At 38.4% G+C, this 25,023-nt stretch overlaps 3 protein-coding genes and 1 long non-coding RNA gene across 4 annotated transcripts in view; 2 read left to right on the top strand and 2 right to left on the bottom strand.

The window, feature by feature from the left end:
* The first annotated feature begins 424 nt into the window (after positions 1-424).
* agxtb (alanine--glyoxylate and serine--pyruvate aminotransferase b) lies at positions 425-10,199 on the top strand. Its single transcript, XM_061920392.1, has 11 exons — positions 425-787; positions 972-1,164; positions 1,231-1,295; positions 1,349-1,449; positions 1,528-1,598; positions 1,664-1,748; positions 1,834-1,932; positions 3,370-3,439; positions 9,418-9,513; positions 9,647-9,775; positions 9,918-10,199. The coding sequence occupies exons 1-11, from the start codon at positions 497-499 to the stop codon at positions 10,023-10,025; spliced, it is 1,308 nt and encodes a 435-aa protein (XP_061776376.1). The 5' UTR covers positions 425-496; the 3' UTR covers positions 10,026-10,199.
* LOC133568463 (uncharacterized) lies at positions 9,343-10,737 on the bottom strand. Its single transcript, XR_009809609.1, has 3 exons — positions 10,702-10,737; positions 9,605-9,797; positions 9,343-9,505 (listed from the first exon to the last, which is right to left on the bottom strand). It is a non-coding gene; the product is annotated as an uncharacterized LOC133568463 (long non-coding RNA).
* On the top strand, positions 10,275-19,771 carry thap4 (THAP domain containing 4). The gene is made up of 5 exons (XM_061920394.1): positions 10,275-10,413; positions 16,449-16,602; positions 16,708-16,817; positions 18,740-18,843; positions 18,923-19,771. Exons 1-5 carry the CDS (start codon positions 10,389-10,391, stop codon positions 19,037-19,039), a joined length of 510 nt encoding a protein of 169 aa, XP_061776378.1. The 5' UTR covers positions 10,275-10,388; the 3' UTR covers positions 19,040-19,771.
* Positions 19,772-19,904: 133 nt separating this feature from the next.
* The window catches only part of LOC133568460 (bcl-2-related ovarian killer protein homolog B-like), a 20,270-nt gene continuing 15,151 nt past the window's right edge, over positions 19,905-25,023 (bottom strand). The window contains exons 4-5 of the mRNA XM_061920393.1: positions 21,442-21,605; positions 19,905-20,683 (exon numbers count right to left, since the gene is read on the bottom strand). Coding sequence (XP_061776377.1) covers positions 20,558-20,683; positions 21,442-21,605 — 290 coding nt within the window. The 3' untranslated portion in view covers positions 19,905-20,557. The remainder of the gene's footprint in view (positions 20,684-21,441; positions 21,606-25,023) is intronic.

Here is a 25,023-nt window from a genome sequence, read left to right as displayed (position 1 = left end):
GATGTTCTCCATGCTAAAGTGTTACCAAAAACACATAACTTTGCCTTGAAATAAAAAAAAACACATTTTATTTTTTCACTATGAATGAGCATATGAAACTAATGGGGTTCGGTACCTCCAACAAGGTTAAGAACCACTGTACCAGAATAATCATCAGCCGCAGCGCTATATATGTTTGTGTTCAAGTGAGCCATATCTGACGTTAGTTCAACAATTGTTTGGCTGTATTCCATTAACCAGGCTGAATGTGGTATAAAACATGTACTACAGTAATGCGTATCACATAAAGTGCAATAAACATATCTATGTCAAGACCCATATTTGGAATGGAGTCTAACCTAGTGTTTTGCTTGTGTGCCCTTCCATCTAATGACGCACACCGCCCCCTGCCCAACAGGTCAAAGACCTATTGCGCTTTCACATCTATACTCAAAACGCGCACAACAAGGCTCAATCTGCGTCTTACAGCTGTTGGCAAGAAACGAGGACAACCACCATGATGCAGCGGACTCTGTTCAACCGGAGTGCTGGGCTTCTAGCCCAGCAGGCGGCCACTGCTGCCGCTGCCACCCTGGAGAGTCCACTAACCGCCAGGAGCGCACCTCTGCTGCAGCGCCTGGACCGCACCATGTCCTCCGTCACCATTCCGCCGCCGGCGTGCATGCTCCGGCCACTGGAGGTGCCTCTGCGTCGTTTGTTCGGACCAGGACCCTCGAACGTCCCCCCGCGTGTTTTAGCTGCGGGGGGCAAGCCGATAATTGGTCACCTGCATCCAGAAATGTATGAGGTAATGCGCCTGTCCGGGACTATTTACGCATAAGTGATAGCAGTTGTCAATGCGTAATTACGCACAGGTTTTGACTTTTAAGATCTAATTAGTTCAAGTTTGAGTCTGACTAATGTTTTTATTTGAGATCAATCATGATGACCAAGTTCGGTGCTGTGTTGTGTTTTTTTTTTTTTTTTGTTAGATCATGAATGACATTAAGAAGGGGATCCAGTACGCCTTCCAGACCCAGAACAACATGACAATCTCAATGAGCGGGTCCGGTCACGCCGCCATGGAGTGTGCGGTGTTTAACGTCGTGGAGCCCGGGGAGAGTGTCCTCGTCGCCATTAACGGGATCTGGGGCGAGCGAGTTGCAGAAATAGCAGAAAGAATGGGTATATGCGGCTTTACGCACAGAGGCGGAGGTGCTTCCACTTACTAAATATGCGTATGATCCATAGGTGCAAATGTACATAGAATGGTGAAAACGCCCGGTGGATATTTCAGCAATCAAGAAATTGAACAGGTAAAACCGATTACGTGTTGCTTGTACGAATGCAAATAAACACTTGTTTGCAGGCAATAGAGAAACACAAGCCGGTCCTGTTTTTCCTAACACATGGAGAGTCATCGGCTGGTCTATGCCACCCCATGGACGGCGTTGGGGACATCTGCAGAAAGTGCGCCCCCTAGTGTTACATTTTCAAATATAAATCATTGAGCAACTCCATTTTTAAAGATAGCCTTATCTTTTTTAGACATGATTGCCTCTTCCTTGTCGACACCGTTGCGTCACTCGGGGCAACGCCCATTTTCATGGACCAGCAAAGTAGGACAACAATGCCAACAAAGTATCTCTTCAGAATTGACATGCCTCTTGTTTTGCTGGTGCAGACATTGATATCCTGTACACGGGCTCCCAGAAGGCCCTGAACGCACCGCCTGGCACAGCACCCATCTCTTTTAATGACAGAGCATGGTGAGGTAGAACACACAAAGAGAAAACTGCACTAGGATTTTTATTTTTATTTTTTTTAAATTGTTTTGGTGTTATACCCGCAAAGCCACAAAATGTTTAACAGGAAAACGAAACCAGTCTCCTACCTCTTTGACATGTCGCATTTGTCCAACTACTGGGGTTGTGACGGTAAACCAGCCAGAATGTAAGTGTGATGACAAGCTGACTTTTATCAGTACAGGCCAAAAGCTTGGACACACCTTCTCCTCATTCCATGTGTTTTTTATATTTTTGTGACTATTTACATTGTAGATTGTCACTGAACGCATCAAAACTATGAATGAACACATGTGGAGTTATGTACTTAACAAAAAATGTGAAATAACTGAAAACATGTTTTGTATTCTAGTTTCTTCAAAATAGCCACCCTTTGCTCTGATTACTGCTTTGCACACTTTTGGCATTCTCTCGATGAGCTTTAGCCATTTCAGGTGACTACCTCTTGAAGCCCATCGAGAAAATACCTAGAGTGTTCAAAAAAGTAATCTGAGCAAAGGGTGGCTATTTTGAAGAAACTAGAACGCCCGATTGTAGCTGAGATAGGCTCCAGCGCCCCCCGCGACCCCGAAGGGAATAAGCGGTTGAAATGGATGGATGGATAGAAAATGAATGAAATAAGTTTATTATGGTCATAAAATCAATTATTTTGTGTGATCAGTTTAACAGTACAGATTACAGATTTTAACAAACATACACATTTACACACAAAAATAAAATAAAAACAATAGGCTGAAGCCAAAGCTTATATCTGCCTTTCCTATACCTTCACTGAAAATAAGATTACCTGGAACATTACGTTCAAAAAAATCAATGGGATGAAAGTAATTGTTACTATATTTTATAATTTTCTATTATTTCATCTTTCAAGGCTTTCTTAAAGCTTAACAAAGAACTACATGTCTTTAACTCATCACTGAGCGTTTTCCACCATTTAACTCCTAAAACTGAAATACATTTGTATTTTATATTCATTCTTACTTTACCAATTTAAAAAATCAATATCCCCGTAAAATATAATTTTCTCCTCTTACTTCAAATAACCTAAGAATAAAATCTGGAAGGCTGTTGTTCTTTGCTCGAAACATAATTTCCACTGTTTTTAAAACACAATATCGGAACATTTTAATACATTAAAACTTATAAATAAATAATGGATTGGTAGGTTTATAGTAGCACACTTGGTGATTATTCTAATTACCATTTTTGAAGTTTAATTATTGGGTCTATTATTGGTTTGTTTTATAAACATTTCCCCAAACTTCAACACAATATATTAAATACAGAAAAATAAAAGCATAATACAACATATGCAGACATTTCTTATTCTGCATGTGTCTTACTTAATAAAAAATTGCAATGGATTTGGATATATATAAAACATGTTTTCAGTTATTTTGTCTTTTTTTGTTAACTACATAATTCCACATGTGTTCATTCATAGTTTTGATGCCTTCAGTGACAATCTACAATGCAGCTAGTAATGAAAATAAAGAAAGCGCATTGAATGAGGAGAAGGTGTGTCCAAACGTTTGGCCTGTACTGTATTTTACAGAGCACTGATCACTACTTGATGTATTTGAAGGTATCACCACACTGGCCCAGTGTCTGGCTTCTTCGCCTTAAGAGAGAGTTTGGCGATTCTTGCTGAAAAGGTAAGGGGACACTTTATTTCAGGATACAGGATAACCTTTGTTTACATTCTAAACCAGGGAGGGGTCTGCAACCTGCGGCTCTGGAGCGCCGCCCATTTTTTCCAAAAATTTGTGAAAATAGAAAAAAACTATATTTTTGTTTTAAAAGGGTTTCTGTAGGAGGACAACATGACACAAATCTCCCTAATTGTTAGATATCCCACTATTTATATTAAACATGATTCTCTGATGAGAGAAGTTTGTGAGCGCCGTTTTTTCCTACTAATATTGGCGGTCCTTTGAACTCACCGTAGTTTGTTTACTTGGATAACTTTCTTCAACGATGCCAGAGAAAGACATATTTCATGCCACTTATTATTCGTCTCATTTTGTCCACCAAAAGTTTTATGCTGTGCGTGAAGGCACAATGGTGATCTTTGTTGATGTTATTGACTTGTATGGAGTGCTAGTCAAGCATATATGGTCAGTGCATGACTGCAAGCTAATCGATGCTAACATGCTATTTAGGCTAGCTTTGTGTACATATTGCATCATTATTCCTCACTTGTAGGTATATTTAAGCTCATTTAATTTCCCATGTCCTCTGTGTATGTAATTTATATCTGTATTTCTCACAATACATATTATCTGTATGTAATATTGGCTGCATTTCTGATAGTGGTTTGTGTGCCGTTACAGACCACAGCAAACGTAACAGAGCTTGCATAGATTCTTAGAAATCCATTCGAAGAAAACAGCCCGCCATTATCTTTAACTTGGACACACACATCTATACCTTTGGGCATTCTAAGCCAGTTGTTTCCAAGAGTTATCTCACCCTCTGCGTTATACAGATGTTTCTTGTGTTGTAAAAATGGGTAGAATAAATATTACATTTCAACATTTCTGTCAACGAAGATTTGTGTCAGCCTGCGACACATAGTCATTTTGATAGTAGGCTAATATAGACACTTATATCATGTGTTGACTTCATTATATCACTTATAGAAGGTTTTTAATTTTTTACGTCTCCAGACGATTTTTTTTGTGTATTTTTGGTCCAATATGGCTCTTTCAATATTTTGGGTTGCCGACCCCTGTTCTAAACAGAAAGCATAACTAACTATTGAGGCTAGGTTCCTGGTATGATTTGTAACATTTTTAACTTTCATTGAGGCATAAACACAGACATAAAAACAACAACAACAACAATTTTAAGCTTAATTAACGCTCAATATTTCAATATTTTTGGTCTGAGTAGCCTGGACAGACATCTATGAATCAAATAATCGCCTGATTTAGAAACCAAGCTGTTTATTCAGGGGCACACTGTGGGTCCAGTTACATAAGACACTCATTATTTCTATAATGTACTGAGCAGCCAGGACTAAGTTGCATGCACTACTTTAGTTGCTATGCTGGAGCTACAGTACGTACTGATAAGTTCAAATTCAGGGATTTAAAATCAACATATTTGTAGTGGCCTCACAAAAAAATGACGTTTTAAAAACCAAGAAAAAGCCAAAAAATTAAAAAAAATAAATAAATACTAATAAATATATACAACTGAACTATTGAACTGACCAACCATGGGCCAAATCCAGCCTGGTAATGACACAAAAGAGTTCTGTGCGAGAAAATTGGAAGAGATTAACTAACATTTTTGCAGCGGATTCATGAAATCACTAGATTGCTGTCGTTAGAGACGGGGACGGAATTAGGTACTTACTACTTTTATTGGAGGCACCAACCGAATTCTCTCTGTACTACCGGAAATTGATTCACGTAAAAGCAAACCAAGCTATACGATATTTCGATGCCTTTGTTGCACGTGGTGTTGCAGATTCTATTTCAAGCAATAGTCGTCATCAGCATCTTTCCCCAGCTGCTCCAGATCACTTGAATTCACATTTTGTATTTTTTTCAAAGCATCTTTGATGGTTTAATTATTTACCATCTGGAAATCTTTCATGAAGACAACATAATTATGTATATTTTTTCCTCTCATAAAAATCAGAAAATATACAATTTATAATCACAAAACACACAGAGTGATCACCACAAAATAATTCAGCAAATTGTATATATATATTTTAGAGTAAAGTTTATATTTGTTTCTTTGAAAAATCTAAAGACTGTATTTTTCTCAATGGTGTTTATAATAAATAAAATTCCAATTGACTAATTTAGTTACATTACATATACCTGCTGTTTCAAATTTGATACACACTTTCAAAATAGTTTTACTATAAAATATATTACAAAATATTAAGTGATTTCACATTGCATGAATGGATTAACTGTTCATACTGATGTATTGGAAAAAAAATATGTTTTTCTTACCTTATGTCTTTCAAATTTGGCAAAGTTTCTATTCAAAAAACAGATGTAGCAATCTTGCAGGATCACTGAACAGCCCTCTAATAAATCAATTGGTGTCTGCTTGTGGATTATACGTTTAATGCATGCATCTGATCTGATACGTCAGGCTTTTTAGAAAAAACTAATTACACTGATCATGTAGAGGGCTCAAAAACGTATTTATCATATATGTTTGGTCAGGTGTTATTTAAAAATAGCAGAACGCTCCTGTTGTAACCTTCGCGACCCCGAAAGGGACAAGCAGTAGGAAATGGATGGATGGATGGCTCCTGTTGTAGAGACAAAGCTACTTTTCCCCCAATGTAGAAACTCTGACAAAATAAATAGACACCCTTCGCATGTCCACTGCAGAAGACACAGATTTTCAGGAATATACAAAAATGTTAAAAAAAATTATGAAGGGAGAAGTATGGGTCCTTAGCTTTCTAAAAATGCTCACCCCAAAATTCTTACAAAACTAAAATCTTGCAATTAGATGATACACATGAAAGCAGACAAACTATTCATACCGGCGCCGTGATCACAAGCTTGTGTACCTATATTGACATCATCGAGTGCTAAGCTGCTTCCTTGTTTGTGGACGTTTTTTGTAGATCATAAATCATGTCTCTCACCTGGATAGTAGGAGTATGAGGACGCATTCTGACAAGTTGGTACGCTTTGACAGCCAATTTAGACACGGAAATGGCGAGAATGACACAAAAAGACATTTGGTTATACCCCACTTTTCTTCAACTATTATGAGTTCATCTAAACATGATTATAGCAATATTTTTTCTCCGTCATCATCCTAATAAAAGCAGACCTACCACAGTAACTGATGTTTTAATATGTGTGTTGGCACTAATTAAGTCTGCAGTGAATAATAATCAGTGATGATGTTTGGGAAAAAAAGCCAACGATGTGACGCCTTTTTGAAATGAATGTGCCGCATATGCTTAAAATGAGCATATACGTAAATATTGAATGTTATTATAAATGTGCCTGATACTAGATAGACAGGGTTACTTTTCCCCAAAAAATGTAGTAACTGTAACAAAATAAATGCACTGCAGATGACACAGATTCTCAGGAATATACAAAATAAATTTAAATAGTGAAGGGAGAAGTACGGGTCCTTAGTTTTCGAGAAATGCGCACCCCAAAATTCTTACAAAACTAAAATCTTGCAATAAGACGTGACACATGAACGCTCTTGTGCAACTTTTAAGGCGTAGTATTGCCAATATGTTGGATTGTATTTTTAAACATATGTTAAAATTGCACCTTTTTATACCATTGGTCTCTTTTGTACAGTACAGACCAAAAGTTTGGACACACCTCCTCATTCAATGCGTTTTCTTTCTTTTCATGACTATTTACATTGTAGATTGTCACTGAAGGCAACAAACTATGAACACATGTGGCGTTATGTACTTTTAAAAAAACGGTGAAATAACTGAAAACAGGTTTTGTATTCTAGTTTCTACAAAATAGCCACCCTTGCTCTGCACACTCTTGGCATTCTCTCGATGAGTTTCAAGCACACCTGTAAAGTGAAAACCATTTTAGGTGACTGGCTCTTGAAGCTCAACGAGAGAAGACTAAGAGTGGGGTGGCTATTTTGAAGAAACTAGAATACAAAACATGTTTTCAGTTATTTCACCTTTTTTTGTTATGTACATAACATGTGTTCATTCATAGTTTTGATGCCTTCAGTGACAATCTACAATGTAAATAGTGATGCAAATAAAGAAAACACATTTAATGTGAAGGTGTGTCCAAACTTTTGGCCTGTACTGTATATCATTCACCTCACTACAATATGTAAAAATGTTACCTTACTTTGTATATTTAGTCCAGTGGTTCTTAACCTTGTTGGAGGTACCGAACCCCACCAGTTTCATATGCGCATTCACCAAACCCTTCTTTAGTGAAAAAAAAAAATTATAATTCAAGACAACGTTGTATGTTTTTGGTAACACTTTAGTATAGGGCAGGGGTCGGGAACCTTTTTGGCCAAGAGAGCCCTTAAAGCAAAATGTATTTCCGTGAGAGCCATATAATATTTTTTTATCACTGACTACAACTAAATGCGTGAATTTGCAAGTAAAACTAACAATTTTAGACCATAATAAGTCACTTATTATTTTTTAATAACATCGTTATACTGACGCCAACCAATAATAAATAAAACGCTTCTTACCTTTAATGCAACTTCTTGAGCAGGTGAGGTAGAAAACTGATGGACCGATTAAAATTAGAGATGTCAGATAATACCTTTTTTGCTGATATCTGATATTTTCCAACTCTTAATTACAGATACCGATGCCGATATATACAGTCATGGAATTAACACATTATGCTTAATTTTGTTGCGATCCCCCACTGGATGCCTTAAACAATGAAACAAGGTTTTCCAAAATAAATCAACTCAATTTGTGGAAAAAAAATGCCAACATGGCGGGTTAGGGATTAGCGGGGGTGTTTATTGTGGTGTCCTGGAAGAGTTAATGCTGCAAGGGGTTCTGGGTATTTGTTCTGTTGTGTTACGGTGCAGATGTTCTCCCGAAATGTGTGTCATTCTTGTTTGGTGTGGTTTCACAGTGTGGCACACATTTGTAACAGTCTTAAAGTTGTTTATACGGCCTGTGTGCATGCGTGCGTGCGTGTGTGTGTGTGTGTCCATAGGTATTATATGACTGGGCCGGCACGCAAAGGCAGTGCCTTTTAAGGTTAATTGGCGCTCTGTATTTCTCTGTACGTCCGTGTACACAGCAGCATTTTAAAAAGTAATAAACCAAAACCGATAATTTCCGATATTACATTTTAAAGCCTTTATCGACTGATTGATATCGGCAGTCCGATATTATCGGACATCTCTTATTAAAATGCATGAGAATGTTTTATATTTTGAAGGGTATTTTTAACATTAATTACAAGCAGAATTATAACTTTTGTGTCAAGTAATGTATGTTAAGATTTTAATCTGAGAGCCAGATGCAGTCATCAAAAGAGCCACATCTGGCTCAAGAGCCATAGGTTCCCTACTCCTGGTATAGGGGAACATATTCTAAGTAACAAAGACTTAATTTAGAGTTATTTGGACACTAGGGGAACATATTCTAAGTAATAAAGACTTAATTTAGAGTTATTTGGTTAGGGTTAGGATCAGGGTTAGAGGGTTAGAGGGTTAGGGTTATAATAAGGCCATGCCGAATAAGGCATAAATTAGTACTTAATGACTAGTAAAGAGCCAATATGTTATTAATTTGCATGTTAATAAGCAACTAATTAATGGTGAATATGTTCCCCATACTAAAGTGTTACAATGTTTTTTTTTTACTGGTGCACAAAATCAACCGTGCATGAACATCACCTTGTTCAAACAACAAAACCAAGACAGTGCATAAACTCACAACAAATTACACACCTGCAAATCAGTCAGCCGTTGCCGTATCAGTATGCCAGCAGGGAGAAGTTTGTATTTACACAAAGAGTCGGGTGTGTTTTGATCTCCGCCGAACCCCTGAGGTCGACTCACCGAACCCTTAGGGTTCGATCGAACCCTGGTTAAGAACCACTGATTTAGTCTATTAAGAGGGAGCTGAAGAACACTGATGTTTGTCACCGACTAGGGGCTGGAGGAGTCATGGAGGAAACACAAGGAGGTGGCATCCTACCTGTACAAAGGACTTGAAGACTTGGGCCTCAAACTTTTCATCCCTGATAGGGTGAGGCAAATGGACAAGCAAATAACATGCATTGAATGAATAACAGGATGAAAATGAATGAATGAAAATGTATTATTGTATTGTTTATTACCTTGCATCGTTGTCAGTGCTGATTTGGTGCAATGCTCTGCAGGAGCTGAGGCTTCCCTCAGTGACCACCATCGCCATTCCTGACGGCTACAATTGGAGGGAGCTCCTCGCATACATCATGAAGAACCACCAGATGGAAATGACTGGAGGTTTGGGCCCTTCTATTGGCATGGTGGGTATTCAGCCTTTCAGTCCTATGTATTGAACATAAGTTAGTGTTGCATTGTAAGATTCTCTCAAATGACATAGTCCTATTCTGAGTCATTATGAAACCACTTCCAGGCACCGCACTGACACATGCTACTTTCCACTAGGTGATGCGGATCGGACTGATGGGGTACAACTGTGAGAAGGCAAATGCTGACATGGCACTGTACGCCTTGGCAGACGCGCTCAAAAACTGTAAAAAAAGCAAGGCTTAAAGGCGGCACATTCCCGAACAAAGGGAAAGATTGACGATGATGATGCATAATTTGTATTTTGATTGCAAATGCATTGCAAAACATAGAATGTTTGTATTTTTTAAATTGACAAGTAGACACCACATGGTCTATGTTGAATGCACTGATAGATGTCAATAAATGTGGATTGTTTTATCAATTGTCCGCCTTATTGTGTGGTAAAGTAAAACAGACTATTCGGAAAAAAACCATACGGCTACTTTCCACATACATAATTGATTTATACTACATTTCCCAGAATCCTCTGACACGTGACGTCACCAGCAAATGCGCAGTAGAATAATTGTGTGTTTAGCTTGTCTCTGGCTGCAGTCGATTTGAATAATGTCGTGTCCTGTAATGCATTCAGGTAGGATGATCTTAAATTTATCAATCATAATGTGTAAAATGGTGAAGCGTGACTTCATCTCCATTTCAAGAGAATAAACAAAGAGCTAAACTATGTTACTGTGTTTCTGGGTCTTACACTGAAGCTCGCTTAAACAATGTAAGAATTTAAGGTACCGTCCACCTGACCCATTGTTATTTCACAGTTCCGACTTATTTGAGAGCTTCTTTAAAAGTCAACAGGCAAGTCTCCGGTGTAATTTTAGAGGAGAAAATTGTGGCGCATACAGTAAAATATCTCAAGAGTCACCTCGACTAACCCGTTCCAGTCAGTGCTGTCCTACCATAGACATCTAATAAGTAGATTCAGCATCGACCGCAACTGCCTACTGGGGGAGACGAGACGCGGGGCCGCCATCTTGGAGTGGTGATCCGCTCCACTCAGTGCAATTCATTTGGCAGGAGCAATGAAATGTAAGCGCATTTAATTAATCTTACCTCACTGAATACCACTGACTTTCAGGCGTTTTTTTTTTTCGTCATACGTGTAGCTATGATAAAGGACACATCTTTGGCGTGCTTTATTATTCATAGTTTGCTTAACAGTAATAGAATATTCTTATAAACTATAAGTGACCAACGTCCGAGATCAAAACTGGGAATATAATCCCATAGAAGGGGGAAAAACGGTCAGCTATTTTTAAATTGAAGAAACAATATGATTAGGTTATATATACATGCATATATCCTACATAAACAATGTATGACTACATTAGATATCTATATATCTTCGGGAGCTATTTACTGTATCTCTGTTGCTGCAGCAGCAGAGAGTTTATTCTGTCTTGACACTTGGTATTGATATTTTGTGTTACATTCTTCCCTTAAATGATAATGTTTACAGTGATTGTTTTATATGTATTTTGTATGTATGTCGCTTTGGATAAAAGCGTCTGCCAAATACTTAAACACAAACATATATAAACACCTGAAAGCTAAAACCACCAATCTGTTTCACTGGATTCAAATAAAACCAAATTCTGTCTTACAATCTTTATCTTAAGACTGACAGAGTTCGATATTTATCAAAATGCTTGTTTAACCTATCAAGTCTTAACCTATCAAATCTTAGGCTCTGTAGCTTGGTTCCTATCTACCATCCCCAGCATGCCCACAACACTCGTAACTAAGATCTGATAACAGGTAAACATCGTTTACTGGCTTGTACCGCTCAAAGTGTCGTATGCAGGGGACCAAAGATTTGGAACCAGCTTAATGAGAGTCTCAAGATGCTGTTTCCATTCTCCAACTTCAAAAATAAACTTAAAACTTACTTATTAACCACCTATATCTGTAATGCCCCATGTGGGGTAGACTACTGTTGGGTTTTGCATGGTTGAATGAATGTATGTATGTATGTGTATGCTTGCTTTAGTACTACTATGTTGTGTTTATCATATAGCGCTGTCATTGTTTTATTTTTGTTTTTTGTTGTTGTGCTTGCTACCAGGGGCGGTTCTAGGCATGCTTATATGAGGGGGCAGTCAGAAATGTGAAGGGGGCATCATGTGTACACATCATGCTCCAGCACTTTTTTTTCTGTGCTTATAGTAACGATGCTTTCTTCATTGAAGTGGATCTTTAGCTATGTGTCCAACCCCAACCTGGAGTAGTGGATTGAACTTTGTCAGGCTTCTACCTTCAGACCTGTCCAACTTGGGTGTCTCACCTGAAGACTAAACACCTGCTGGTGTAGCTCTTACGGTCACTGAGGCACGCAAACCCCCTGACCACAATAAGGTGGCAATCCCTCAGCTGGGGAAACATTAACAGCGCTGCCATATTTCCGACAGGGGAAACAGAAGCAGGCGTCTCGCACCACAGAATACTCTAGCCATGGTCGTGTGCGGTACCAGGCAGGATTGAATGATCTTAATGTTGTACCAAATGCACGCTTTGGGTAGCCACCCAGTATTGGCTGAGATAGTGCGTTGCCATTTAAGTCTCTGGGTACTAGCTGAGCAGGCTGCTTTGGGGGAGCGCTTGTTGGGGGGACGGAGGGAGCTGGTGCAGGAGAAACAGTGCTTGCTGGTGCTAAAGGTGCAGTATTGCTAGCTGCTGTCCCTGATGTACTAGCAGTAGCATCATTGCTACTATTACATGCAGGAGCAGGACTAGACTTTTTAAATGCTCTGAAAAATGGATGCATTACAGAGCATTAACTTTCTCTTTGTGAGCTGCTGGAAGCTGGAGCAGAAAATAAGTAAGCTTGAACAACAACAGAAAAAACCCGCTGTGATTACATGAAGAAAAACAACAACAGTACAGGACTACAGCCTGGGGCGGGGCTTTACGTAGGGGTCTGTCAGACACAGGTCACTTGTCTTCAGTTTGTCACATGCAGTGGACGTGGGCACCCATCTGGGCACAACATTCATTCACTCCAATGTATGTGTGTTGCCCACTTGCTTGTAAATTGATGAAAACGGCTGTGTTTTTGTTTTTAGGTGTCTTGGGCATATCAAATGAAACTTATAATTTGTTTATTACAAAATGTAGATTGAAACATTAAAGGTTGACTATGCAGAATTACAAGAAAAACAACAGAAAAATAATTCCAGCAGTCGATTGCCAGACCGTTGCTAAGTAAAACGGGCCGTTGCTATGGACTCCGCTCTGAACAGAAGACAGCAGAGGAGGACTGCTAAGCAGGATATATACCTTATGTTTCATTTTTACCGTCATTAACAGCATCATAAATGACTTGTAGCTTGTTACAGGGACAGTGGAGGCTCTCTGCCTTCCAAACCACTGCTGCTGAGAGCCTCCGCTGTCACTGCTCTCGTCAAGTTGTAAAAAAAAAAAAAAATAAGAACTCCGTAGCACCGAAAGTCCGCGACAATAAACGTGTTTATGACAGATAAGACTACACAAATACACCCATCCTAACAAGTATATGATAAATGTGGACAACTTTTCCTTTCCTTTTACTTTCATACTGCAACAGTGATTGTATGTTTACTGAGGGCTGAGGGGTGTGTGCGGGTGTGTGTCTGCTGCGCAGCCTGTGGAATGTTGAATACACGCACAGCGGAGGGAGGGAGGGGAGGGAAGCCGACACTACTATATCGTGGGTGTCCCTTTTTCGGCGGATTTTTCCGCTAATGCAGATAATTTTGTCAACTTGTAATGTAGTAATTTTGTGAGTTCATTAAAATTTGCTTTCTCAAATTTTGATTTGAGGGGGCAAGACATTTATTTAAGGGGGCTCTGCCCCCTCTTGCCCCTGCGTAGAGCCGGCCACGCTTGCTACTATGTTTCATCATTCCATATATATACTGTCCTCTGGACCCCCTGTCAAAAGCTTCTTCTATCTTATTTGGGGGACCCTTTCACGTACCAACATCTTTAAATGATGACATTCACCACTATTCTAATTGTTATATGGTATTGTGAATAAACCTGAAACTTGAAACTTCATAATTTATTTAAACTTTATGTTATTCAAGTAGGACATTTTTAAATGTAATTTATTTCATTGACAAGCAATTCTATTGTGGTCATACTCTTGTTTGCTAACGGCTACAATTTCAGTACTACTGAAGATCTTTGCTCCTTCTCAACTCTGTGGTAATATTCTTTTCACAAAATACAACCAATGGTTGATGTTAAATCTTACTTGTGAAAAGTAATGCCCCGATTCTTATTTTCAACAGTCTGCTCATTTGAGCAGGAAAACGCTGAACATCAGCCAGGCATCTTTTTTTTTTATACCTGTCGACTGTCAGTTTAGGCCGCTCGCCGGCTCCTCATCACCACTTCAAGATGGCGGCCGAATTTCTCGCGTCACAGCAGCCAATGCTTCATCTACTTATAAGATTTCTATGAGTGCGACGGCTAACCTTTTTCTTCTCTGGACCGGAAATGATAAGATTGTGCGCCGCCACCACCTTCTGGTAAAAAAAAGTATTACAGCCACTCACTTCACTGCAAGACTTTTTTTTTCTCTAGGTATGAGGGGAAGCTTTTCTAAATTCCTACAAATTTGGATGTTTTAAATATTAGTAAATTAGCATTTGTATCAAATCATTTTGAAAATGACTTACATTTCCTCAACTTATGCTCATTGTGACCAAAATATTATGGGCAAAAATTACACGAAATAAAAATGTTTTGTCATATCTATACTATTCATCCTAATACAGGGGTCGGCAACCCAAAATGTTGAAAGAGCCATATTGGATCACAAATACAAAAAAGTAATCGGTCTGGAGCCGCAAAAAATTAAAAGACTTATATCAGTGTTATAATGATTGAGTTTGAGTTTGAGTTTATTTCGAACATGCAAGCATACAACATGATACATCACAATTTCCAGTTTCTCTTTTCAACATGTTCGAAAAGGAGTAGGAAGAAGCAGAGCTTCCTACCCCTTTTCTTTACATAACAGTTGCTAAAACTTTGATGGCATGACATGATATAAGTGTCTATATTAGCCTACTATCAAAATTACTTTAAAAGTCTTGTATAAGTGTTAGATTGAAGACAACGCATAATATAAGTAGCTAATTAGTTGTACTAGCCCTGCTATACAAGTACAACCCATTTACCATTTACTATCAAAATGACTGTGTCGCAGGCTGGCGCAAATATTCATTGACAGAAATGTTGAAATATAATATTGATTCCACACATTTTTATAACATTGGAAAACATGAGTAGTTTCAAAGGTTGAGATAACTCCTAAAAATGACTATTTTAGAATGGCCAATGGTATAGATGTGTGTGTGTCCAAGCTAAAGGAAACAACAGGCTCTCTTCTTCTAATGGAATAGAAAGTACTTTATTGATCCCTGGGGGAAATTCAGCACCACAGTTCGCTCACAATAAACAATAATAATAATAAATAATATTTGACATATATTATATATATATATATATAATATATGAATAATATAAATATATTCTACATATATTCTACATTTAAGTGCAGTCAAGAAGGAACATATGCATTATACAGTCTGATAGCTGTCGGTATGAAGGACCTCCTATGTCGTTCCGTGTTACATTTTGGGAGTCTGAGCCTTTCACTGAACGTGCTCATTCTCTCTGCAAGGTCCGAGTGTAGTGGGTGGGAGGCTATGGTAATGGATTTATTACAATCTTTGCAAGCTGGGTAAAGTTTGCTGTGGTCTGGAACAACATGGCTTACAATGAACTATCAGAAATGTAGCCAATATTACATACGGATGTGTCATGAGACATGCAAATCTAAATTAAATACACAGAGGACATAAGTAAAGGGAACTAAATTAGCGCAAATATACATACAATCGGGGCATAATGATGAAATATGTACATACAGCTAGCCTAAATAGTATGTTAGCATCTATTAGCTTGCAGTCATGCAGTGACCAATTATGCCTGATTAGCACTCCAACAAGTCAATAACATCCCAAAGCTCACTTTTGTGCATTCACGCTAGGGCTGGGCGATATGACCTTTTTTTAATAACGCGATAATTTTAGGCCATATCGCGATATACAATATATATCTCGGTATTTTGCCTTAGGTTGCTGACCCCCATCCTAATATGTTTTGTTATTCCACTTCTTTATTTTTTTGTCGCTGTGATTGAGGCCCTCTTAAGGCCGGAGTTGTTTGTTGACATGCTTGTTTTAATTCTATTTGCTATTTAGGCTTATTGGAGCCTAATTAGAATAAAAACTAAGAATCATATTTTGATATGATATACTGAGTCCATAAGTAACAAATTTGTGTACTTCATGTTTAGTGACATGCTAATTCTTATTTTTACATTTTTTTTTCCAAATTCCATTGTATGTTATACTCTTCTGACACCACCAGATGGCAGTATAAGTGTCCACATAAGCGGCCATTAGACCCCAATTCAGTAGTGTACACAATTTTGGAAATAAGAGCTAAAAGGTGCTGTCCACGCATGTGGCCAACTAAGCCTTTAGATTAATGACAATTTAGCTGTAGTAGTGTATGTTAATCTTTATAATGAACTATCCTATTGTGATTTCTATTTAGCTGAGATGAACCCAGCCATCCTGCCTCTCGACTGGCTAATGGGTACCTGGCAGTCTGATGAACCAGGAGAGGGATGCTTTCCCACCATCAAACCCTTCCGCTACTCTGAGATGCTTAATTTCAGCCATGTTGGACAGCCAGTCATCAATTTCATGTAGGTAAATAGATGCATGTAAATATTAATCTTTACAAAAATCTAAGAAAAATGACCAACCGTTAAAGCATTTGTGTAAGCAGCTTACTCCTTCCTCTCTGGCAGGTTCAATGCCTTCCATGCAGACTCCAAAAAGCCACTGCACAGAGAGTGTGGCTTCATAAGAATGCAGCCGGGGACCAACAAAGTGGCTTTTATCGTGGCGCAGAACTCAGGTACTGACTAATCAACTTTTGATTTAATGATATCAGAAGACTTAGTATATTTATTATTTAGCCTTTATTTAACCAGGTAAAATCCCATTGAGATCAAAGATCTCTTTTCCAAGGGAGACCTGGCCAAGAGGGCAGCAGCAAGGTTACAATAAAAACAGTAAACAACACATAAAACATCACATTTACAAAATTAAAACTTGCTCACATCACACATGTGCATACAGACAAGGTAGACTGCAATCCTTTCACAGAAGCTTTAAACTCATTCAATGTAACAAGGGTTTGAAGTTGAATATTCGATTGTAGGTTATTCCAAGCCTTCGGTGCTGAAAACCTATATGCTTTCTTGCCAAGTTCAGTTCTTACTTTGGGAATGACAAATTGAAGAACGTTCATTGAACGCAGATTGTGACTTCCTTGTGTTTTTGTTAAAAGACAAGATAGATAAGATGGAGTGATACAAAGAATGGTTTTGTAGATGAAAACATACCAAAGATTGAGGCGTGGAGCACATAAAGATGTCCAGTCAACCATTGAGTATAAGACACAATGGTAAGTAAGGGGAGCGCGGTTGGTGATGAATCTCAGTGCCCCGTGGTACACACTATCCAACTTGTGGAGACAACCAGCAGTTGCATTCATGTACAACACATCTCCAGAGTCAATAACAGGTAAAAAGGTTGTTTCCACCAATTTCTGTTTCACAGTACAAGAAAAGCAAGACTTGTTTCTATAATAAAATCCCAGTAAAAATTTCAGTTTTTTTACAACATACTGAATGTGCTCCTTTAAACTCAAGTGGTCATCAATTAAAAATCCCAAATATTTACTAACATAATTTGTTTGCCCATTTCTCGTTTTTAGTGTAAGGATAATTAAATTATGCTCCATCGTGCAACCATATTCCAAGGTATAGACAAGTTTCTGGGTCTAACATTAGATCACAAACAAACGCAAATATGTTTGGAACCTATTGCAATTATATACAGTATGAATTAGTTTAAATGCATTACATACAATAGATATATAGCCTGTTTTTTAGACACCAAACTTGTGCAATCATGCCGTTTTGGTGCTTGATAGGCCACTGGGGACATTCTATAAAAAGCCTTCCCTAAACTGTTCTTGGTTAATAAGGATATCTGCCCCAATATTGATCCATATTGTGAACATTTGTGTAAGCATATAGAAAACTTACATAACCCTAAACCAGTGAAGTTGGCACATTGTGTAATATGTAAATAAAAACAGAATGCAATCATTTGCAAATTCTTTTCAATTTATATTCAATTGAGTAAACTGCTAAGACAATATATTCAATGTTTGAACTGAGAAACTAATTTGTTTTTTGCAAATAATTATATACTTAGAATTTTATGGAAGCAACTCATTGCAAAAAATTTGGCACAGGGGCATTTTTACCACTGTGTTACATGGCCTTTCCTTTTAACAACACTCTGAAAACGTTTGCGAACTGAGGAGACCAATTTTTGAAGCTTTTTAGGTGGAATTGTTTCCATTCTTGTCAAACGTATGGCCCGTGAACAGGTTTTATCCGGCCCGCGGACTGAGTTTGCTAAGTATAAATATTAACCTGAAATTTTTGAATGAAAGAAACAGCTCTTCTGCATGTGTCTACTGGATGTTGCAATCGCAATTCTTTGTATCTCTGTAGATCATAGGTCGACAACCCACGGCTTCGGAGCCGCATGCGACTCTTGGAACACTATGATGTGGCTCAGCTACATACTTGCCGACATCCCCCATTTTTCCGGGAGGTTTTACGGATTTCAGTGCCTCTCCCAGAAATCTCCCCAGGATAACATCCCCAGATTTTCACCCGGACAACAATTTTGAGGGTTTTGGGTTTTGTACATACTGCATAAGGTGACTCAAATATACAATGTTTTTTGTCAATACAGGTCTGGTAGACATTGAAGAGGGTGAGCTGACAGGCCAGCAGCTGAACCTGCGTAGCCACTCTGTCGCCAGAATCTCCTTCGCCAAGGAGCCGCATGTACAGGAGGTATTTTGTCTCAAATTGGACTTGTCTGCGTGGTGGACACACAAAAAATCTCACCGTTTCTCCTCATTGTTTCCTTCAGATTTCAAGAGTGTTTCAGCTCAAGTCAGACGGGAGACTAGAACAGAGGGTTTCCATGGCAACAGACAACCAGCCACTGATGGAACACTTGCGCATCACCTACGCCCGGGTGTCTTGAGGCAAAATGGAATGGCGGTCAGCTCATTGACGTATTACAATAGACACCCATGACTCTTGTTGCTAAATAGGGATCAGATCACAACAGAAAGTTTCTTATTTTTACTCTTTTTGTCATAATAATCATTAAACTGCTCAGTGTGATTGGAGATGTGCATGCTTACTGTAAAGCTTAGAAGCCTCTGATGAATTTGTCAAATTCCATATAAATGTCTAATGTTAAATTGTAATTTTGTTGGTGTATATGTTTCAATAACGGTATGTTTTTTTTAATTGACATGACATACTAAATTAGGTCTGATCCATCAAAACATCTGATTTCACATATTTTTGTTTTAACTCCACCACCTCCAATGAGTGGTTTCATTTGTTTAACACAATATACTATGTACATATATATGGCTGTGTAGCACCCACTCCCTCCCCTCTGTTGCAAGTGTTGTTGATTCTATGTAACTGGTCTATGTGTGCTATGGCTATGAGGTTTTTTTCCCTTGACCTCAGTCAGTACCCCCTCCCTGGAGTCCAGCATTTGACTGATAATTTTATACTCTCCCCCCCTCCCCAACATTTACTTGTTTCTCACCTTTTTTTTTGTAAGGGGCATCGGAAGTTGGCAGACCCGTCAGCAATCCTTTTTCTGTGTCCCTGTAATGTTTGTCTGTTCTTGAATGGGGTTGTGCTGGAAATGTAATTTTCCTTCTGGGATTAATAAACTACTACTGAATCTGAATATATGTATGTATAGAAATATACATACTTATATATATATACAGTATATACACACACACACGTATATATATATATTTATATATATATATATATATATAAACACACACACATACATATAATCTAATTTCCATTGGTTTAATTTGAGGTTTTATTGAGATCATTCCAAAAATATTTGTGATTTATTGCAGAAAATAACATTCACACACAAATCAACACCGTTAAAAAGAGCACACACCAAAAAGAAGCGTATCACACAAACATTTTGAAGAGATTCTCTCACGGCCGTTTTTAATACACTGTAATGGTTTAATTGTTGAAAAAATAAAATCATAAATAATCTATTTACAGATTTAAAAGTGAAGAAAAACACTATTAAATTACACACACACAAATCCTCTTGCTTAGGCACCCAAAAAACAGGGTCCTGAAAGACCCACCCAGCATTTCTTGGGGACATTTTGATGTATTAAAGCTAAGCAGTATAGAATATTGCAGCATCCTGAGGTGTAAAGCCCTCAGTGAAATACTTCTTTTCCACCACAGGACCTCATAAATAAACATTTGCAAGTAGTAATGTACAAAAATAACTTGTTCCATCACCTTACAACTTGTCAGCTCCTGCAGCGACTACCCTTTGGATCAAGTAATGTGACAAGAGCCAAATGATGCAGACGACACATTGGTCGACAGCCACTCAGCAAAAAGTCAGATATCAGCCGGGCTGGATCTCTTATATTATTGGCATGTGGTGTCAAAACGATAACAATTCCAGGAGGCGATGCATGAGTCACTGGTTCTTCATGATGTAAACGTACATCATGGTCAAGAAGTAGCGCAGGGACTCAAGGGCTGAGGAGAGCCAATGGTGTTCAGAGCGGAGGTCCTTCCTCACCACACATTTTTTCATGTTTTCCTGCAGCAGACACGTAAACACACAATTAGGATTTGGGACGGTTCAAAATGTACTACCAAGAGACTAATGTACAGTATTCCCAAATAACAACAAATTCAAATGGTGAAAAAAGTATCACAATTTATGATTACTTAATAAGTTGTAAGAGCTGACCTAAAAAAAATAACATGTTTTCTGGTCGCAGATATCTTATTGTCATAATGGTCCAAATGCCATTTTTGTACTTGGAATAAATAAACCTTAAAACTCAAAAATCAAGTTTTGACGTTGAATTTTGGAAAAAATAATGAGTAAATTTAAAGTAAACATAAGTGCACACATTTTTTCTAGGTTGAATATGATTATGATTTGTTCTTTATTTTATAAATTGTTCTGTTTCAGATCATTCTTTTTCAGATTTAAAACTATTTTTTTTCAGACTCAAACTTGTGGCCTAAATTTAACTAACGTGGGGAAAGTTTAAAAATGAAAATATAGAACTTATTCAAATATAATTACCAGAGTGAATCATAATAGTACGAAAAATGTGTGCACTTATTCGTATTTTGAATACACTGTATTTGTTTTTATTCAACAAACTACATTTTGAAAGATTTTTTTTTTTCCAAGTACAAAAATTCTGGCCTTTATTCAGCTCCAACAAATAGTGCTGATGCATAAAAAAGTCAAACGTATGCCAAGAGCCTTAAAATGTGGCCACGCCGCATTGCAGCAGTAAGAAAGAGCAAAGAAGACACAAGACAAAAAGGAGCAGTCACCCAGCCTCCCCGTCTCTTCAGCCAATGAGCGAGGTACTTGCGGACGAACTGGCCCAGACTGTCAACGATGACGTGAACTGTGGTTGCTTGGCCTTGTCTGACACAGTCCACCGCCAGGGCGCCGGCCACTGCGTATATGGAGACCACTTTGCCCCACGTTATACCTGCAGCAGCAACACAGACATCAAAAGAAGTGAGATATGTGTCACTTACTGTAGGTAACCAAATCTTGAAAACATCTTTCAGAGTGATGCAGACTACAAATTTTAACAAAAAAGCCACAAAAACATTAAAAGAAAACATCGCACAAAAATTTTCATTTAAAACAGGGGTCCCAAACTCACTTTACCTGGGGGCCACTGGATGCAAAGTCTGGGTGAGGTTGGGCCCCAAGAAACGATTTCCTAAAAAAATGTTTACATACTCCTCAGCATGGAATCTATTTGTATTTAGCCGACGCACGGAGAATGTTATTTTTGCAATGTGTGTCGTTCCGCTTTCCCTCCCTACAGCAACACAGCGGTCGGCGGATAATAGCCAGGAAAGTACCGGGATAGCGAGTGCAAAAAAGTGATGGCTCCCAGAGTATTATCCAGAGTTGTATATGTAGTGTTCATCATGTGAGGCAATGCAAATCAAACAATAAAAATAAAAAAAGAATTTGAATTGGTCCATGTTATTACTGACAGACAGGTGTCGCACGTAAGAAAACCCTCGTCTCCATGGCAAGGTCTCTGTCGCTTACACTCACTTGCCGCTTTTCCACTAACGCAGGGGTAGGCAACCCAGAACGTTGAAAGAGCCATTTTGGACTCAAATAACACAACGCAGTCAAGCACCATTCACATTAAAACTTGCTGGCCGCACTAACATAAAACTTTCATATTAAGGTGGGGGCCGCAAAATAACGTCTCGCGGGCCGCAATTGGCCCACGGGCTACGTGTCTGAGACCCCTGATTTAAAAGGAGATGATATAAGTGTCATAAGTAATTTTTGTAATAGAAACATGTTAAATTATTAAAAGCAGTTCTAAAAATGCAACATTTCCCCACCCCCAAAAACTATGGTAAATGGCAAATTATCCTCAAACATGAAGAAAAACAGGATCACTTTAGAAATATGATGTGGTAATATCTAAATATTACTTTTAGTACATTGAGTCTACAACTTATGGAATGTTTCATTTGTGTCAAATATTAAAAAAATAATAGTAATAATCCCAATAAATACATGCAACAAGGTCCTAAATGAAATGTGTATGTGTAATATAGTAATTAGTTATTTTTTTAAATAAACAGTATAGTGACTGTAACATTGTGAAATTATTCATGTATGTGTCTAACATTGAAATATAAATTTCCATAATTAAAAAATATATTAATATTTCATACAGGTATTTAAAGAAACAGTTTTTAGTATGAGTTGCAAAACTTATAGAGTTACTACCTTATGTGTCAAATATCTACAATGCAAAACTATATTTTGTTTAAATTGTTCTAAACCAGGGGTCTCAAACACGCGGCCCGGGGGCCAATTTTCACCTTGATGTGAAAATTTAATGTTGGTGCGGCCTGCGAGTTTTATGTGAATGGCGCTTTACAGCGTCATAATCGTATATCCTCAAGTTTTCCGGGGGACTCCCAATTTTCGTGCCCCTGCAGAGGTAATAATTTTCCCGAATTTCACCCTAACAAAATTATTAAGAGGGTACCGTGGAGGCACTGCCTTTAGCGTCCCCTACAACCTGTACAGTGTGCCAGCCCAGCCACATGTTGCATTGGGCTTCTGAAGATGCAGTAAGTGATACACTTACACCCCGCACCCCCCAAACCCCCCCCCTATTGTAGCCCAGAAAAGTTAGGGCTGCATTGGATTCTGGGTATTTGTTCTGTTGTGTTTATGTTGTGTTACGATGCGGATGTTCTCCCAAAATGTGTTTGTCAATCTTGTTTGGTGTGGGTTCACAGTGTGCCGCATATTTGTAACAGTGATAAAGTTGTTTATAAGGCCACCCTCAGTATGACCTGTATGGCTGTTGATCAAGTATGCCTTGCAGTCACTTCCCTGGGTCTGAAGAAACCTCATACGATATGTGACTGAGCCGGTACACTCTTTGTACGGTGGAAAAGCGGACGAGACGGCAGGTTGTAAAGGATGCTAAAGGCAGTGCCATCACGGCACGCCCTTAATATTGTTGTCCGGGTGAAAACCGGGAGAATGATGGCCCCGGAGATTGTCGGGAGGGGCACTGATATTCCAGTGTTTCCCGGAAAGATTGCGAGAGTTGGCAAGTATGTTGCTAAGGCGGGAAAGCCATTCAAAGAAGGTGAATTCATTATAAAGTGCGTGTTGGATTTTATTAAGAAATATTTTCTTGCAGCCCAGCCTCACCCAGTTTCTGCATCTGGTGGCCCCCAGGTAAATTGAGTTTGAGACCCCTGTTCTAAACGAAATATGTAGTGGCAATAATTTTATATTTAAAAAAAAAAACTTACTCAAAATGTTTTTTAATCAAATATTTTGTGGTAACTCAAAGTAATTTCTTTAGAAATTGCGTGTGAATGCCCTAATGCTGAAGCTGAACTGAAATGATGAAAGAATAAATGTAGAACGAATGAAGAAAATGTGTGAATGTAGGAATGGTTTAAACATTGAAAAGCTGACGCTTAACTAAAATGCTCGTGGCGTGTAGAACAAATGGTTAAATCTAAAATTCCATCCATCCATTTTCTCCCGCTTATTCCCTTTCGGGGTCGCGGGGGGCGCTGGCGCCTATCTCAGCTACAATCGGGCGGAAGGCAGGGTACACCCTGGACAAGTCGCCACCTCATCGCAGGGCCAACACAGATAGACAGACAACATTCACACTCACATTCACACACTAGGGCCAATTTAGTGTTGTAAATCTAAAATTGAAAGTTTGAATTTTAAAAATGTGGAAACTGTATTAAAACATAGCATTAATAATGACATGTTAAATGTAAGTTGTAATTAATTTAACTGCATGATTCATAGGCTGCAAACTTAGCTCAAATAGTGAGTACAGTAGCACACAAATGTTGACGTACTAATTCAACCAGCCAGGTTTTGTCCATGTTACTGATCCCCCGAGGATTCGAACCTGGGACCTTTGGCATGAGGGACAAGTGTGTTAACCACTGAGCGAAATATCCGTGCTGTCGAACTAGTGTCCAGTGTTCAAATGTCCATACCCATAATTCCTTGCTGCAACAGTACTATGTTTTCAGCTAATTTTGTGGATAAATCAATGTTGGTGGGGGGTTTTTTGCAATAAAATATGTTACCTGATTGTGTGAAACATTTACTTGAAAACAACATAAAACTTAGAGAATAAAAAAGTTGAAACCATAGCCAAGATTGATATGTGAAATAAGGTGATCCCAGTCTAATGACAGTACCTTAAGTACACAAGTACAGTACGTATATACGCACGGTCGTGGTCAAAGGTTTGCATACACTTATTAAGAACAGAATGTCATGGCTGTCTTGAGTTTCCAATAATTTCTACAACTCTTATATTTTGTAAAAGAGTGATTGGAGCACATGCTTGTTGGTGACAA

Source organism: Nerophis ophidion, linkage group LG14, assembly GCF_033978795.1.
Source record: "Nerophis ophidion isolate RoL-2023_Sa linkage group LG14, RoL_Noph_v1.0, whole genome shotgun sequence".
In the NCBI taxonomy this organism is placed as follows: Eukaryota; Metazoa; Chordata; class Actinopteri; order Syngnathiformes; family Syngnathidae; genus Nerophis; species Nerophis ophidion.
The sequence above is the reverse complement of the archived record's forward strand: the minus strand, read 5'-3'. Positions and strand labels throughout refer to the sequence as shown.